The following is a 19,425-nucleotide window of genomic DNA, read 5'->3' as shown; positions in this document are numbered from 1 at the left end:
TAAATCCTGAATATTAGTAAAAGAAAAACAAAGAGCTTATTAAAAGGGGTAAGCTTACATACTGAAAACTTCAGCATGGTGTGGCCGAATCATGTTAGAGGTATCAAAATAAGCAATTTCCATTTCGTTTTTTTAAGTTTTATGATAAATAGCGTGGGAAGAAGGCTAAATTCCTCTATTCATACAATTCAGATAGGTTTCCTCAAATAGATTTTGTCAATGTTTAAGCATAGTTAAGGACATATAATGATGTGTGTATCCTCTAAGGAGAGAAGCCATACAGCAATAAGATTGAAGGCGTGAGCTTTAACTACAAGCCAATAAATAATGATATAAATGATGTTCCATGAAAAATAATATTCACGTGGGATGTGAGAAAAAAATGTCATTTTCCCCCCTAGACGCCTGGTAGCTGTCAGACATTGGGTCAGATTGGAATGTGCTCTCTGTATAAGCTTTAATAATTCTATGTTATGCTTTCTTTTTTTTAAGGGAAAGTATTGAGGGAAACCTGAAGGGAAGGGGTGAAGAAAGAAAAGAGGGAGAAGGAGAGCATAAGAGAGACAGAGAGAAAGAGAGAGAGAGAGAGAATCAGGAGACGGAGAGCAAGAGAGCCAAGTTATGCTTACACAAGTAAAAATGCCACGTCGTGCGGACGCAAAACAAGATAAGATTTTTTCCATTTTAAAAATCTGTATAGTAATTCATTAGCATCTCCAGTGGTTGAAATTTTATTTTCATCTATCCAAAGCTCCAATGAAGATAGAATTACTGTAATATTAAATGAAGTGAAAACCTAAAATAGACCACATACAGAAAATAATGTTCAAACATGGTTTTAAGTAGATTTGGTAATATACCTATGAAAATGAATTTATACAAATATTAACTAAACTGTAAATTTGGATTGGATATTTTAAAGTATATTAATAAGTAACAAATGCTGCTAGCTGTATAAACAATATATAATATTTTTGAATGCTTGTACATAGTAAGCTGTATGCCAGATGCTTTATTTAATTGAATCCCTAAAATAACCTAACTACAGGTATATTTGTATTTCCAGGTAAGAAAACTGAAACTTAAAATGAAACAGTTTTCCCTAGATTACCCAACATGTGATTGACGGAGCATCAATGAAAGGAGATCAGGGCAGGCATTTGGCACACTGGCTAGGTGCTGCCTGGGACGCCTGCACCCCATATGGGAGGGCTGCAGTTCAGAGTCCCACCTCTGCTTCCAACCCAGCTTCCTGCAAATGTGCACCCTGGGAAAAGCAGGTGATGGCTCAAGCCGTTGGTTTCTTGCCACCCATGTGGGAGACCTAGATTGAGTTCCTGGCTGTTGCAGACATTCTGGGAGTAAACCAGTAGATAGAAGTGCTCTGTGGGGCTGGCGCTGTGGCACAGCAGGTTAACGCCCTGGCCTGAAGCACCAGCATCCCATATGGGCGCCGGTTCTAGTCCTGGCTTCTCCACTTCCAATCCAGCTCTCTGCTATGGCCTGGGAAAGCAGCAGAGGATGGCCCAACTCCTTGGGCTCCTGCACCTGCATGGGATACCCAAAGAAAGCTCCTGGTTTCTGGCTTCGGATTGGTGTAGCTCGAGCTGTTGCAGCCAATTGGGGAGTGAACCAGAGGATCTCTCTCTGCCTCTCCTCTCTCTGTGTAACTCTGACTTTCAAATAAATAAATCTTTAAAAAAAAAGAAAAAAAGAAGCGCTCTGTCTCTCAAATAAAATAATTATTTTTTTAAGAAAATGAGGTACAGAAATTATTCCAGAAACACAACCAAGTAAAAAGGTACTACAAAAGTAAACACTTACAGCATTTGTCAATCCAATCAACTGGAAAATTTTTTGAGTGACGACAGCCGTATCAGAACCCATGTGTTTATACTGTAAAATACAATTCCCTTTCAGAACTAAATAAACGTTAATTAACATTTAATGATTGTTATTGTATTTAAAAGTTAATATAACAAGTAAGAAATGCTTAAATTTCTAGCAGTTTAGTTTTTAAATACTGTTTTATTATTACAGCACAAATATGATATTCACTATTACAAATGGAAAATATAAAAATTAAAGACTAAAACCAAGATATAATTCCACCATCAAGTAATTGTATAACTGAAGGATGAAGGTTCGTAAGAAGTATGTGTATGTGTGCTTACATGTGAGTCGCAAAGACAAAATTTGGACATTGAGAAAGGGGACAGGTGATAAGTGATTAGCATACTAGGAGATGTGAATCAAGAACCAGTGAAGCAATGTCAGTTACCTTGAAAACCTAAAATACTCCAATCGACTACATTGGTTTCTCTGGAAGCAAGAGAAGTTGGCAGGTGCATTTGCTTTAATTTTGTTTAACAAGTAATTAAGGCTGAAAAATGTCTAGAATGAATGACTGTGAGAACAGATGATCGCCAAATGCTGCATACTAAGTGTCTCCATTTATACAACAATGTGGACCTGAGAAAAATGCAAATGGAGACCAGAATAGTGGTTTTCAGAGGTCAGGGAAAGGGGACTGAGGAGGAAGCAACACAATAGATCTCCAATGTGAAGGAATGATTCTGTGTCTTGACTGTCCATGTCCATATTCTGGCTATCACATTGTACTGTAGTATTTTAGGGAATTGTGACTTGGAGAAATTTGTTTAAAGCCTATGCAGGGGGGCCTGCGCTATGGCATAGCAGGTAAAGATGCCACCTGCAGTGCTGGCATCCCACATGGGTGCCAGTTAGGTCCCGGCAGCTATGGCCTGGGAAAGCAGTAGAAGATGGCCCATGTCCTTCTGCCCCTGCACCCGCATGTGAAAACCTGGAGGAAGCTCCTGGCTCCTGGCTTCGGATCAGCACAGCTCTGGCTGTTGCAATTGATTGGGGAGTGAACCAGTGAATGGAAGACCTCTTTGCCTCTCCTTCTCTCTTTGTGTAACTCTGACTTTCAAATAAATAAACAAATTTTTTTTTTAAAAAGGTATGCAGGGTTTCTTCCTACTCTCATAGTTGCATATAAATATAAATTGTCGGCCGGCGCCGCGGCTCACTAGGCTAATCCTCCGCCTTGCGGCGCCGGCACACCAGGTTCTAGTCCCGGTCGGGGCACCGATCCTGTCCCGGTTGCCCCTCTTCCAGGCCAGCTCTCTGCTGTGGCCAGGGAGTGCAGTGGAGGATGGCGCAGGTCCTTGGGCCCTGCACCCCACGGGAGACCAGGAGAAGCACCTGGCTCCTGCCACCGGATCAGCACGGTGCGCCGGCCGCAGCGCGCTACCGCGGCGGCCATTGGAGGGTGAACCAACGGCAAAAGGAAGACCTTTCTCTCTGTCTCTCTCTCACTGTCCACTCTGCCTGTCAAAAAAAAAAAAAATATATATATATATATATAAATTGTCTTCAAATAAAAGTTAAGTTAAAAAATAAGGAACTAGAAAATTTCCATGTGTGACAAAGAAGAGAAGAGGAACAAAATAATTTGTTCATAAAACAGAACAAATCAAAATGGCAGACATAAATACAAACATATAAACAATGAGTTAAATAAGAATGGATTAAATAATCCAAGTAAATGTCAGGTACTGTCAGACTTGATTAAGCAGACAAACAAGAAGAATAAATTGCAGGAACCATACTATTCAAAGATACAAATTTCTTAGAAATAAAATTATGGGAAATATATAGTACACAAACAACAACAATAAGAGAACTGAGATGTCTGTCAGGAAGATGTGACAATTATAATGACATGTGTATCTAAGAACAGAGCCAAATGTTGCACAAAGGAAAAAGGACAGAACTGAAGGGACAAATAGAAAACTTATTAAGTTAGAGATTTATATATACAATTTTCAATAATATGATAGTTGGACCAAAATATCAACACAGATATTAAAGACTAAAACAAAACTTTAAGCCAATAGATATCTACTGGATATCTAATAACCAAACAGAATGATAGGCAAATGACCACGAACATGATCCAGAAATAGAGCATAAAGTAGGTCATAGGATAAGCTTAAATCCAGTCCAAATAACTTTTTAAAGATGTATTTATTTATTTTGAAAGTTAGAGAGAGAAGGAGGGACAGAGAGAGAGAGAGAGAGAGAGAGAGAGCGAGAGAGAGAGATCTTCTGTCCATCTGCTGGTTCACTCCCCAGATGGCCTCAACAGCAGGTCAGGAGCCAGGAGCCAGGAGCCAGGAGCTTCAACTGGGTATCCCACATGGGTGACCCACATGGGCCATCTTCCACTGCTTTTCCCAGGCCATTAGCAAGGAGCTGGATGGGAGGTGGAACAACCAGGACACAAAGTAGCGCCCTTATGGGACACTGGTGTCGCAGGTGGCAGTTTTACTCACTACACCACAACACTGACCCCAGTTAAAATCATTTTTAAAAGTACAAAGCAGGGGCTTGCACTGTGGCGCACTAGGTTAATCCTCTGCCTTCCGCACCAGCATCCCATATGGGCGCCAAGTTCTAGTCCTGGTTGCTCCTTTCCAGTCTAGTTCTCTGCTGTGGCCCAGGAAGGCAGTGGAGGATGGCCCAAGTGCTTGGGCCCTGCACCTGCATGGGAGACCAGGAGGAAGCACCTGGCTCCTGGCTTTAGATCGGCGTAGCTCCGGCTGTTGCGGCCATTTGGGGAGTGAACCAATGAAAGGAAGACTTTTCTCTCTGTCTCTCTCTCTCTCTCTCACACTGTCTGTAACTCTACCTATCAAATAAATAAATAAAATCTTTTTTAAAAAAATTACAATTACAAAGTATGCCTTCTGACCACAATGGAATTAAGTTACAATCAACACCCAAGAACACTTTAGGAAGTTCCACATATGTGGAATTGGAGAACTAATTATAAACAACCAGCAATCAAAGAATGAATCATAGGAGGACTTAGGAAGTACTATTAATCAAAACACAATGTGATACAAATTATGTCACTCAGGTAGAGTGGGAAATTTATAACAGGAAGTAAAAATATTTTAACAACAAGAAGCATCTGCAGTCATTAACCTAACCTGACCTTTCAGACAACTGGTGTGAAAAGAGCACATTAAACCCAAAGAAGGAGGCTTCCTTTCTCTTCAACTACAAGCAGCACAGTCCTTCTTGGGGCGGACCGGGTGGATGGGTTCCGCTGTGGCCTGGGGCCCCTGCTCAGAACGAGGGCTGGGCGCTTTCTGACTCGGTGCCAGGCAGGGCAGGATTCAGTGTACTATGCCGTGTTCTCAGAGAAGACCGAGATAACAACAGCTAGTGTCGGCAGGGATGTAGAGAAACGGGAACCTCTGTGCACTGCTGGTAGGAATGAAAAATGGTCTAACCACTCGGGAAAACAGTATGGTAATTCCTTTCAAAAAATTAGAAATAGAATTGCCATATAACCTAGTTTTCCCACTTCTGAGTATAGATGAAAAAGAACAACACACAGGACCCAAGACATATTTGTATACCCATGATACCAGCATTGTTCACAATAGCCAAAAAGTGTTTTTAAAAAGTGTCTATTGATGAATGAATGGATAAACAGAATGGTATTATATCTATACAATGAAACATTTGGCCCAAAAAAGAAAGAAAATTCAGACATCTGCTACAACACAGATAAAACTTGAGAACTTAGTGCTAAGTAAAACAAAATAATCACATGTACACAAAATACTATATTGATTGATTACACTTATATGAGATACTTAGAGCAGTCAAATTCATAGATAGAGAAAGTAGAATGGTTGTCTCCCTAGGCAATGGGATGGTGAGGGAAAGGGAATTATTATTTAATGGGGATGGAGTTTCCATTTGGGAAGATGAAAAAGTTGTCTAGGTGGATGGTAGGGATGTTTGTACGACGATGTGACTGCACTTTATGCAAACAGATTTATTACAAATGGTTAAGATAGTAAACTTCGTTGTTTATATTTGCCACAATAAAAAGACATAAAAATAGGAAAAAAGGGAGGATTCAGCTTCATGTTGAATGCATCCAGGGAGGCACACAATGATGGCCTAAGTGCTTGGGTCCTTGCTACCCACATGGGAGACCCAGATGGAATTCCAGGCTCTTGGCTTCAGCCTGGTGCAGCCCTGGCTGTTGTGGACATTCGGCGAATGAACCAATGGATGAAAGGTACCTTGCTGTCTCCTTCTCTTCCCCTCCCCCTCTCCCTTTATTTTTCTCTCTCTCACTTTCAAGTAGATGAAGCAATTTTTAAAACAAGATTGAGGTTGTAATTTAGAAAATCCTCACAAAGAAATTACCAGTTCTATATTATATCATTGGTCACTTCTAGCAAACATGTAAAGAATAACACCAATTCTTCACATTTTTTTAGAAAAATTTTCAAAATCTTTCTAGAAAACAGCATGACACAGTTTCTAATTAATTCAGTGAAGATTCAGAAAAGACATCAAAATAAAATATAATTCCAACATGTCATGTCTCATTAATATAAGTGCTAAAAACTATGCAAAATACTAATAATCCAAATTATGTGACATATAAAAAAGGCTATACATCCTGACTAAGTGAGATTTGCCCCAGGAATACAAAGCTGCCTTAACATCTGGAAACCAATTAATATAATACAACATGTCGCAAAGTACCAAAGCCACCTAATCCTGCCAATAGGAACAGAAAAAGCACCTGCCAAAATACAACACCTAATCATGACAAAGCATTCAATGAACCAGGGATAATGAATAACTTCCTCAGCCTGATAAAGGGCATCTATGAAAAATACACTGGCAACATCCTACTTAATAGTAAAAGGACAAACATTATTTCCTTTTCTCAGGAGTAAGATAATGACAAGGTATTCTCATTGCATCAATTCTGCCTTTCTGGTTCTAGCCAAATCATTTACTCAAGGAAAAAAGCATTATGAATCCATTTAGTAAACAAAGTAAATTAAATTCTTTGTCAACAGATTTGCATATAGAAAATCCTAAGAGATCCACTAAAAGCTATTAAAGCTAATAAATGATATTAGCATGATTATAGGATATAGATATAAAATCAAATAAAAATAAAAAATACAGCAGTATTTATTCCTGATAATTTGCCCAAAACAGATTCAAAATGAAGTTTGACAAAACACAATATTTACTCAAAACTGATACACACAGGTACTTTTTCCTTTTCTTTTTATTTTATTTTTAAATTTTAGCTCCCACATATAAGGGAGAACATGCAGAATTTGTCTTTCTGTGTCTGCCTTATTTCACTCAACATCTTGTCGTCCAGTTGTAACCATTTTGATGTAAACAATAGAATTTCATTTTTTAAAAAAGATTTACTTATTTATTTGAAAGGCAGAGTCACAGAGAGGCAGAGACAGAGAGATAGAGAAGTCATCCATCAGCTGCTTCATTCCCCAGATGGCCACAATGGCTGGAGCTGAGGCAATCTGAAGCCAGGAGCCAGAAGCTTCTTCCAGGTCTCCTAAGCAGGTGCAGAAGCCCTGGGACTTGGGCCATCTTCTACTGCTCTCCCATGCCACAGCAGAAAGCTGGATTGGAGGAAGAGCAGCTGGAACTTGAACCGGCACCTATATGGGATGCCAGCAATGCAGGCAGTGGCTTTACCCACTATGCCGCCACTAGAATTTCATTTTTTATAGCTGAATAATATTCCCTTGTAGATACATACTACTTTTTCTTTATCCATTCATCTGATGATGGACAAATTGGTTGATTCCATATTTTGGCTATTGTGAAAAGTGCTACTATAAACATGGTGGTCCAAGCACCCCTTTAATACCATCTGTTCATATCTTTTGGGTATATACCCAGTAGTGGGATTGCTGGATGCTGTCTATTTCTAGTGTTTAAAGAAATCTCCAGACTGTTTTCCACAGTGGCTGTACTAATTTACATACTCACCACATCCTCACCAGTGTTTGGTACTCTATCTTTTGGATAATAGCCATTGATACCTCATTGTGGTTTTGATTTGCATTTCCCTGATAGTTAGTAATGTTGAGTAGTTTTTCATATATTTGTTGGCCATTTGTGTTTCTTATTTTCTGTACTGTCTATTGAGGTCCTTTACCAGTTTCCTAACTGGATTGGTGGTTGTTGTTGAGGTTTTGAGTTACTGATATATTTTATTTTATTTTTTAAAGATTTGTTTTATTTAAAAGGCAGAGTTACAGAGAGGTAGAGAGGTAGAGAGGTAGAGGTAGAGAGAGAGAGAGAGAGAGAGAGAGTGAGCTTCCATTTGATGGTTCACTCCCCAGATGGCTACAACAGCTGGAGCTGCACTGATCCAAAGCCAGGAGCCAGGAGCATCCTCCAGGTCTCCCATATGGGTGCAGGGGCCCAAGGACTTGGGCCATCTTCCACTGCTTTCCCAGGCCATAGCAGAGAGTTAGATTGGAAGTAGAGCAGCTGGGACTTGAACCGGTGCCCATATGGGATGCCAGCACTGCATGTGGCAGCTTTACCTGCTATGCCACATCTTAGACATCAATCATTTGTCACATAGGTATCTTGCAAATATTTTTTCCCATCTTTTGGATGTTTCTTCACTCTGTTGATTGTTGCCTTTGATGTGCAGAAACTTCTGAGTTTGATATAATCCCATTTGTCAAGTTTTGCTTTTGAGTGTCTTATCCCAGAAGTCATCATCAATACCGATATCTTGGAGTGTTTCCCCTGCATTTTTTCTCAGCAACTTCATAGTCTCAGGTCTTAAATTTAGGTCTTTGATCCATCTTGAGTTGGCTTTTGTACACGGTGAGAGGTAGGGATCTAATGTCATTCTTCCACATATATGCATCCAGTTTTGCCAGCATCATTTACTAAAAGACTATCCTTTCTCTAATGTATGGTCTGGGCAGTTTTGTCAAAATCAATTGGCTGTCTATACATGGATTAATTTCTGGGATTTCTTCTGTATTCCAATTATCCATATATCAGTTTTTTATGCCAGTACCATGCTGATTTTTTTCAAAGATTTTATTTACTTTTGAGAGGTAGAGTTACGGAGAGAAGGAGAGAAAGGTCTTCCATCTGCTAGTTCACTCCCCAATGGCTGCTAGGGCTGGAACTGAGCTGATCTGAAGCCAGGAGCCAGGAGTTTCTTTCAGGTCTCCCATATGGGTGCAGGGGCCCAAGCACTTGGGCAATCTTTCACTGCTATTCTAGGCCATAGCAGAGAACTGAATTGAAAGAGGAGCAGCCGGGACACAAACCAGTGCCCATATAGGATGTCAGCACAACAGGTGGAGGCTTAGCCTACTACGCCACAGTGCTGACCCCTACCATGCTGTTTTAATTACTACAACTTTGTAATTTTTTTCCCCCTCTGGAGCATTTAGGCCATACTGAGTCTTTTTGCTTTCATACAAATTTTATGATTTTTTAAAAAATTCTGTGAAGAATGTCATTGTTATTTTGACAGGGATTGCATTGAATCCATAGATGGCTTTAGGTAGTGTAGATATTTTAATGATATTGATTCTTCCAGTCCATGAACAAGGAATACATCTCCATTTTTTTATGTCCTTGAAGATTTCTTTCATCAATGTTTTATACATTTCATTGTAGAGATCGTTCACTTGTTTGATTAAATTTTTCCTACATATCTGATTTTTTTGGTGGTTATTGTGAACGGGGTTTCTTTCTTGATTTCTCTCTCAACTAGCTAATCATTAGCATACAAAAAAGCTACGGTTTCTGTATGTTTACTTTTAACCTGCAACTTTACTGAATTGGTTTTTCAGTTTTAACAGTTTTTTGGTGGAGTGTTTACTTTTTCCATGTACAACATCATGTCATCTGCAAACATGGATATTTTTATTTCTTCTTCTTTTTTTTGACAGGCAGAGTGGACAGTGAGAGAGAGACAGAGAGAAAGGTCTTCCTTTTGCCGTTGGTTCACCCTCCAATGGCCGCCGTGGCTGGCGCGCTGTGGCCGGCGCACCGCGCTGATCCGAAGGCAGGAGCCAGGTGCTTCTCCTGGTCTCCCATGGGGTGCAGGACCCAAGCACTTGGGCCATCCTCCACTGCACTCCCTGGCCACAGCAGAGAGCTGGCCTGGAAGAGGGGCAACCGGGACAGAATCCGGCACCCCGACCGGGACTAGAACCCGGTGTGCCGGCGCTGCAAAGCGGAGGATTAGCCTAGTGAGCCGCGGCGCCGGCCTCATTTCTTCTTTTCTAATTTTGATGTCTTTATTTCTTTCTCCTCCCAATTTTTCTTACTAATACTTCCAATACTATATTGAATAAGAGTGGAGAAAGTGGACACCCTTCTCTTTTTCCAGATCTGAGGGGAAATGCTTTCAGCTTTTCCTCAGTCAGTACAATATTGGCTGTTGGTTTGTGATACATAGTCCCTACAATGTTGAGCAATGTTCCTTCTATACCTAATTTGTGGAGGATTTTTATCACGAAGGGAAGTCATGACTTACAAAATGCTTTCTCATCATCTTTCAAGATGATCGTATGGGTTTTGTTCTTCATTCTGTTGATGCGATTTATGACATCTGTTGATTTGCAAATGTTGAGGCACTCTTGCATCTCTGGGATAAATCCCACTTGATCTTGAAATATGATCTTTTTGGATTCAGTTTGCTAGTATTTTGTTGAAAAGTTTTGCATCTGTGTTCATCAAGGATAGAGGTCTGTGGTTTTCTTTTTGTGTTGTTTATTTGTTACAGTTGTGGACGAGAGAGAGTAATGCTGGCCTCGTAAAAAGAGTTTGGCAGAGTTCCGTCCTATTCAGTAGTTTGCAATGGCGTGAAAAATATTGGAGTTAGTTTCCTCTTTAAATGTTTTGTAGAATCCAACTGTAAAGCCATCAGGTCCTGGAACTTTCCCTGATGGGAGACTCCTTTTTAAAGATTAACTCATTAAATTAAAGGAGTAGTGTAAGGGTCAGGCTGGTGTCCCAAGACCCCCAGTAACAAGATCCAGAATTCAATGATGACCTTTACAGTTAACAACTTAATACTAGACTCTGTTCTGTGCTGCTTCACAGAACTCTAGGCCCTGCCCAAACAATTACAAATTCACCTATCGATCCCAGACAGACAAGAGACCACTTTACCATCAAATCATTTTCAGAAGAACACACACAAAAATAGGTGCTAGCAAGGAAGTAAAGTGATTGTGACTCTCATATACTGCTGTTAGGAACAGAAATAGAGAGTTGAAATATTGAAATAAAATTGTAATATCATTAGCACAGAGTCAAAGAAGATTTTGCATCAATGAAACAGGAAGCTCTGAATATGAATATCTATGTGCACACTGTGAAATTACAAAATATGGTAAGAAAACTTCATATATTTTCAGTGATAAAGTTAGGAACCTGCCCAGAAGCTACAGAAAAAAAAAACTATGGGTCAAAATAATAAGATTATTTCATGAGTTCTACATGTCATATAATTGTAGTACCAGTTTACAAGGAAATCCTAACCTTCTCCTCTGTCCCCAATATAAACCACTGTTTTCCTGCATAACAGAAAATTTTATTATTGAGAAAGTCTTATTTCCTCTTTAAATAATATAGTGGGAAGCATTGTTTTTAAAAATCTTAAAACTTACTAAGTGCATACAATAAGTTTTTATAACGATTGTAAAGCCATCTAAAAACTATTGAAGGGTAGCATACATTTGTATTTATATTATTATTTATAAAATAAACATTTGTAGAAATGTGATTCCCCAATTCACTGCTGATACTTCATAATTTAAAATGCATCAAAGCATAGCAAAGGCATAATTAGCATTAATTTTCCTCTGTCAAAAATTCATTCCAAATTACTTCCATAAAACTTTATTGCAAATGTTAAGTGATATAAGACAAGTAATATACTTACCAAATTCTTTTCGACTACAATATGCATTTCTATATACTGAGAGAATTCACGTGGCTGAAAAAAAATCCAAACTTTAAGTTAAAACAGAATTACTAAACTATTTTCAGGGAATATCACGTCTATCAATGAACTCAATGTTCTAATATATGATTTTATATGAAGAAATATGTGGAATTCCATTAGCCCAATGGTGCTGCTATTAATTACTATGTGATATGAATTTGAGTATGATCCTGAAAGAGTAAGGAGAGTTCTGTGTTTTGGGGATGGGATTTCATCTCCCAGATAGAATTAATCCTTCCATGAGTCACCTCAGAAGAAGCTGAACAAAAGAGAGTAAACACTAAGAAAGGACAGGGGAGGGCTGCTGCTGTGGCACAGGGGATAAGAGCCACTGCCTGTGGCGCCAGCATCCCTTACAGGTTCATGTCGCAGCTGCTCCACTGCCCAGTCAGCTCCCTGCTAACAGCCTGGGAAAAGCAGCAGAAGATGGCCCAAGTGCTTGGACCCCAGGAGACCCAGATGAAGCTCCTGGCTCCTGGATGGGAGAGTCTCTCTCTGTCCCTCTCCCTCTCCCTCTCCCTCTCCCTCTCCCTCTCCCTCTCCTTCTCTCCGTCTCTCCCTCTCCCTCTTTGTGTGTGTGTTTACTCTGTCCTTCAAATACATAAAATACATCTGAAAGAAGAAAGAAAGAAAGAAAGAAAGAAAGAAAGAAAGAAAGAAAGAAAGAAAGAAAGAAAGAAAGAAAGAAAGAAAGAAAGAACCTGACCTAGACCACAGATATTTCAAGATGGGGATTCTGGGTATGATACCAATCACTTGGACCAGAGTGATTAAACTAGACCCATATGCTAGGCCTCACTGAGTTTCTTTCTTTCTTTCTTTTTTAAAATATTTATTTATTTGAAAGTCAGAGTTCCACAGGGAGAGAGGAGAGGCAAAGAGAGGTCTTCCATCCACTGGTTCACTCCCCAATTGGCTGAAATCCCCAATTGGCCATGCCAATCCAAAGCCAGGAACCAGGAACTTCTTCTGGGTCTCCCTCATAGGTGCAGGGGGCCAAGGACTTGGGCCATCTTCTATTGCTTTCCCAGGCCATACCAGAGAGCTGGATTGGAAGTGGAGCAGCCAGGTCTCGAACAGGCGCCCATATGGAATGCCAGCACTGCAGGTGGAGGCTTTACCCACTACGCCATAGCGTCAGCCCCCTGAGTTTCAACTCTGGCTTAACTCTTCTATCAGTTAGGCTCTGCTAAAAAATGGGAATAATCATTTTTATAGTCATTATTCATGAAAAAAAAATCATCTATTTTCATCATTTTCATTACATGAAGGCAACCAAGGAGAAATCACTTGAAAAATTAGAAGAGACACTTTGCAAGCACTTTGAGACTATAGTGTCAATTAACTCAAAATATTTTGTCACTAACATAGCAATATCACATAAGTGAGTGCACCAGACCAATATCCCAGTGCAGATAGGAAGGTAAAGCTTCAGAATTTGAGGAAACTTTCACTACATTTATTTGCAGTTTTGCTTTTTCACACTGGCATTTGACCTTTTGAATATTCAGAACAATCTCAGCTAAAACGTCTTCCTTAACACACAAAAAGGTACATTAAATGGGGAGTAACAAATCTGGGGTTTAAGTGTAGATCAGAAAAGTGATAATTACAGCAACTTAAAGGAGAAAAAACTGTAAGAAAGGTCAGTAGGGCAAATTTAGGGTTTATTGCTAACATAGTTTATACAAGTCTAAGGTTCTCTTCACTGGCTCAAAGCTTAGAGATTTAGGATTTTATTTTAAAAGAGATGAAATCCCCTTATGGTCAAGCTGGTTTCTCATCATTTCTTTTTTTTTTTTTTTAAGATTTATGTTGTTTTAAAATTTATTTGAAGGGAGGTGGGAGAGAATATTTTCCATCCCCAGTTTAATTCCCTCAATGGGACAAAAACCTGGAGCCCAGAGCTCCAACCGGGTCTCCCACATGGATGGGAGGGACCCGAGTTACTTGGACCATCTTGCACAGCTTTTCCAGGCACATTTGCAGGGAGCTGGGATGTGAACTGGTGCTCCATTATGGAATGCCAGCAGTGCAGGCACAGCTTAACTCACTGTGCCGCAATGCCAGCCCCTTTCTCATCATTTCTAGCCAACATTAGGTACCCAGTGTGTCGTGGTTTTTGTGGGAAAGTTAAAATCCTTTGCATGCACTTCATCTCTAAACAAGACTACGTCACTGACTGTAAATAATTGACAGGAAATATTATATTAATGGGTTGGAAAATTCAAAACTATTCCTTTTTGCCGTTGGTTCACCCTCCAATGGCCGCTATGGCAGGCGCTGCACCGATCCAAAGCCAGGAGCCAGGTGCTTCCTCCTGGTTTCCCATGCGGATGCAGGGGCCCAAGTACCTGGGCCATCCTCCACTGCCTTCCCGGGTCACAGCAGAGAGCTGGACTGGAAGAGGAGCAACCGGGACTAGAACCGGCACTCATATGGGATGCTGGCGCTGCAGGCTGTGGATTAACCAAGTGAGCCACGGTGCCGGCCCTATTTCTTTATTCTAACCAACATTATCTGTCAATTGTCTAACATTCCCTGAAGTAATCTCTGCTTATTTTCATTTTGGGGATGAAACTGGTTATATTACTTTTTTTTTTTTTTTAATTTTTGACAGGCAGAGTGGACAGTGAGAGAGAGACAAAGAGAAAGGTCTTCCTTTGCCGTTGGTTCACCCTCCAATGGCCGCCGCGGTAGCGCGCTGCGGCCGGCGCACCGCGCTGATCCGATGGCAGGAGCCAGGTGCTTCTCCTGGTCTCCCATGGGGTGCAGAGCCCAAACACTTGGGCCATCCTCCACTGCACTCCCTGGCCACAGCAGAGAGCTGGCCTGGAAGAGGGGCAACCGGGACAGGATCGGTGCCCCGACCGGGACTAGAACCTGGTGTGCCGGCGCCGCAAGGTGGAGGATTAGCCTAGTGAGCCGCGGCGCCGGCTTACAAACAAATACAAATTCAGTACAAGGGTACGTTAGAGAATGCTAGGACATGTGTGTGTTGGAAAGATGGACAGGGGTCAGATTTCAAGACTTCAAAACTCCTTCTATTTAGGAAGAGCAAATTGCCATAGGAAGAGAGAAAAGTACTGAGATGTATAATAAAGCTGATTCTCAATGCAGGATGAAGACGGTCCTGACCAAATAAATAGTAAAGAATTGTAGGGAGAGAAAGAAAGAAAGAAGAAAATCAGAGAACACACTACTGGGTTCAGCTGGTTGCAATGTTGATGAATCAAAGATTTAAATATGTCCAAGGTAAGTGGTGAGAATATTCAGGGAGTGAAAAGAAATGTGAGGATAGACAGATAGTCTTTGTGTCTGTGTGTTTTTTTAAACCTGGGTAACAAATATGTCCCATATGGGATCAGTAACTCAGGAGAAAATGTGGAGTGGGAAGTGGGTGATGTGTAAGGCATTGTAAGTCAAGCCATGGAAGGCATATATAATAAGACAAACAAAAACGAGAGATTAACACAGGCAGTAGCAGTAGGTACAATGTGGATGTGCAAGGGGTCCTCAAAATGTTCATGGAAAATGCTTATGCGGAAAACACTATGCAAGAATTTCAATTACTTTTGCACCAAAATACGCTTTTTTTTTTTTTAATTCCAGGTTTTTGATGAATTTTTTGAAGTCCCCTTGCATAGGGCAAAACCAGAAAAAAGTGAGAGAGAATAAGAAGGAGGAGGTAAATCGAGTCCAAAACTCTATTAAAGTTTTTATTTTATTTCACTCTTTAAAAAAGCATCTAATATTTCAAATAGCTGATTTAGCAGCGTATTGCCACTGATTATTTTAGGAAAGAGAAATCAAGTTCTAGTGAAATGAAAAGTTAAGGGAGTGTCAGACAGGAAGAAAGACAGTTCCTCTTATTCCAGCGTGGAGCCTGAATATGAAGGACAGTAGCATTGTGAACGCGTAATGAAGAGTCCTGCTTATTTTATCCTACATTTATTTTTAGGGGCAGGCATTGTGGTGCAGCACTTAAGACACTGCTTGGAATAGCTGCACCCCAGCCCGCGTCCCAGCGCTGCTTCTTCCAATCCTGCTTCCTGTTCATGCATCCTGGGGAGCAGCAGGTGATGGCGCCAATGCTTGGGCCCTGTCCCTCAGGTAGGAGACCCAGCTGGGGTTCAGGGTTCCTGGCATTGGCGTGGCCCAACCGTGGTTGTTGCAGACCTTTGGGGAGTGAACCAGTAGATGGCAGGTCTCTCTCTCTCTCTCTCTCTCTCTCTCTCTGCCTCCCCCCACCCCTTCCCTGCCTTTTGGTCTCCCTCTTTCCCTTCATAGCTTCCAGGCCATCTATGTAGCACGTGAACTGGGAATTCACATATTTGAGTTTACTCTTTTCTTTCCTTACTTATTCCAGAAACATTAGGAGTAACTAGTCAATATCATCACTGTGCGGAGCGCTCACGTATGTGACTATCCAGAATGGGAGAAGCATGCCAGTTGAAGACTCCACGGGTGGGATATAGCAAAGTTGTGCAACTAGTTTTAAGCTCGCGATATATGTGTGTAGGTATGTAAATAATGTATCAGAGAAGCTTGTGTTTACATTGCTGTAACAACCACACAGCTTACTTAATCACCTACCTGCACGCTCTGTACTTTATAGGGAAGGTCTCTGAATTCCAGCTCCTTCTCAGCATAGAGAGAAGTGCTATCATTCTTATTCTTTACTTGATAAATCACATGCTCAAAACCAATCGAAGACTCCAGCGGTTCAATTCCATAAGTAACATTTTCAAACAGTAGTAAACCCCTACAAATTAAAAAGTGAATAAATGAAATAACACAGTTTAAAAGTCAGTTAAATGTCACTTCATTTTGTAATGGCCTGAAGATTACTATCAGCCTTAACTTGAGGTGCTAAAGTTGGAAAAGGTCACAGAACCTCCACACTCACTCGGCGACACACAAAAGCCATACTCTGTCTGCCTAGCTATTCCTATTTCATCGTCACCAAATTCACCAAAAATCTTAATTCAGTATGAAGGTAGGAGCCATTACCAAAAATAATTTCCAAGCAAATATTCCACCTTCCAGCCCATAAAATGATACATATCTATTACAACCTGAGTCCAGTACACGTACTGACGGTCACCATAGAATTTGGATAACCTTCAACAAATCCTTGGTAGTAGCAAAAGTTCTGAAAGATAAAGATAAAACACATTTATCTCTGCTAGAATTATTCTTGTTAAAGATGGTATTTTCAAATATCTGAAACATTTATTTGTGTGTGTGAATGAATCAAATATTCATTGTTTCCAATTAAGATTATGAAATAAGCATATGGCTCAAATTTCCAAAGTGTTCTCCACAGGCTCATAAAAACTAAGTACATTTTATTTTTTTAAGATTTATTTTATTTATTTGAAAGACAGAGTTACAGAGAGAAATAGAGACAGAGAGGTCTTCCATCCGCTGGTTCACTCCCAAATGGCCACAATGCCTGGAGCTGTGCTGATCTGAAGCCAGGAGCCAGGAGCTTCTTCTGGGTCTCCCCCGCAGGTGCAGGGGCCCAAGGACTTGGGCCATGGCAGAGAGCTGGATTGTAAGAGGAGCAGCTGGGACTAAAACTGGCGCCCATATGGGATGCCGGAACTTTAGGCCAGGGCCTTAACCCGCTGCACCACAGTGCCGGCCCCAGTACATTTTCATATTTTTTCCTATATAAGTAAATCATGACATTCTAAGTCATTAGGAAAAGGTAAAAAGCATCAAAAACCTTTTTTTACAGTCTCTTCTGCTTAAATTTGCATGGTAGAAAAAAATTAATCCAAAGGAAAATTTTTTTTTCAAAATTATTTGAATGTAATGGCAGAGTCGCTTATATTATAGTATTAACTCTCTCACTTGGAGGTGGGGTGGGAGGGCAGATGTGATGGGAAGAATCACTATATTCCTAAAGTTGTACCTATGAAATTTGTATTCATTAAATAAACAGTTTCTTTGGGGGGAAAAAAAACTTTAACACAGGGTGGTTGGTGCCATGGCATAGAAGGTTAAGCCTCCATCTGTGGCCCCGGCATCCCATATGGGCACTGATTCAAGTTCCGGCTGCTCCACTTCCGATCCAGCTCCCTGCTAATGCACCTGGGAAAGCAACGGAAGATGGCCCAAGGTGCTTGGGCCGCTGCACCCACGTGGGAGACCTAGAGGAAGCTTCTGACTCCTGACTTCTGCGTGGTCCAGCCCCAGCAGCTGTAGCCATTTGGGGAGTGAACCAGAGGATGGAAGATATTTATTCTCTCTCTCTCTCTTTCCTTCTTTCCTTTTCTCTGTATGTCTGCCTTTCAAATAAATAAATACATCTTTAAAAAAAAAAAGACTAACACATAGGCAAATTGCAAAATAAAAGAGAATGCAACAGATTAAAGAAGACAATGGCATTTGCTGTGACTTTAATTGTAAGTTTTTATTCGAAGGCACTCTCCCAAGCATGATATCACAAGTGGCTAATGTTCAAACAGAAAGTCCAATCTTATGGCTTAATGGTAGGGGCCATGGTTCAAAAGTGCTCAGAAACTGACATGCACTATCCAAGAAAGGAGAGAGGCACCAAGTGAGACCCCAGAGGATGTGCTATTAACACAGGGGTAACCGCTTTACTTCTGCTGGAACCATGAAGGTGGGGAAATCTGAAGAAGCCCAGCAGAAACTGAGACCAGAAAAGCTGAAGAAGTGATGAGGATAACCCTGTGTTTGTCCATCTCCAAATATGGGAGAGCACAGCTTAGAAGGTGGCTCCAACAAGAACAAGAAGGAAAACTCTTTAGAGAAAGATTCACAAGTTCTACATGGTATCATTAAACGTGGCCAATATGAGATTAGAAATATACTGGATATATAAAAGGAAGTGTTGCCCATGGTTGAGAAAAAAATCAGAAAGATAATTTACTCTGAAATAATTCCTAATAATAAGATGTTGAAATTAATAAAAAATTGCTCTAAAACAGGTAATTAAAATGTGACCAAGAACCTAATGGGATATTTGTTCCAAGGGAATCAACTAGGAAATTCAGCAGAGAAATGTAGATTATAAAAAACTAACTGGAATGACATATATTTACAGTGAAATACAGTGGGTAGGTAGGTTTGAATGCACACTGAAGATGGCAAAAGAGAGTGTCAAAATAAATGAGGGTGCCAGCACTGTGGCGTAGTAGGCGAAGTCTTCGCCTGTGGCACTGGCATCCCATATGGGCGCTGGTTCATGTCCCAGCTGCTCCTCTTCCCATCCAGCTCTCTGCTAATGGCCTGGGAAAGCAGTGGAAGATGGCCCAAGCACTTGGATCCCTGCACACACAGGGGAGACCTAGAAAAATCGCTTGGTTCCTGGCTTTGGATCAGCTCAGCTCCTGCTGCTGTGGCCATTTAGGGAGCGAACCAGCAGATGGAAGACCTCTCTTTCTGTCTCTCCCTCTCTGTGTCTCTACCTTTCAAATAAATAAATAAAATAAAAATATAAATATATAAAGATATAAATATAAATAAATACAATAAATAAATAAAACTAAAATCTT

At 40.6% G+C, this 19,425-nt stretch overlaps 1 protein-coding gene across 1 annotated transcript in view; it reads right to left on the bottom strand.

Annotated features, from left to right (window-relative positions):
* ADAM2 (ADAM metallopeptidase domain 2) overlaps positions 1-19,425 on the bottom strand; it is an 80,314-nt gene that overhangs the window by 41,672 nt on the left and 19,217 nt on the right. Inside the window, exons 5-9 of the mRNA XM_062213292.1 lie at positions 16,972-17,048; positions 16,490-16,658; positions 11,831-11,884; positions 1,825-1,896; positions 630-796 (exon numbers count right to left, since the gene is read on the bottom strand). Coding sequence (XP_062069276.1) covers positions 630-796; positions 1,825-1,896; positions 11,831-11,884; positions 16,490-16,658; positions 16,972-17,048 — 539 coding nt within the window. The remainder of the gene's footprint in view (positions 1-629; positions 797-1,824; positions 1,897-11,830; positions 11,885-16,489; positions 16,659-16,971; positions 17,049-19,425) is intronic.

The sequence above is a fragment of the Lepus europaeus genome, chromosome 16, assembly GCF_033115175.1.
Source record: "Lepus europaeus isolate LE1 chromosome 16, mLepTim1.pri, whole genome shotgun sequence".
Lineage (NCBI taxonomy): Eukaryota > Metazoa > Chordata > Mammalia > Lagomorpha > Leporidae > Lepus > Lepus europaeus.
This window is presented reverse-complemented; position numbering and strand designations above follow the sequence as displayed.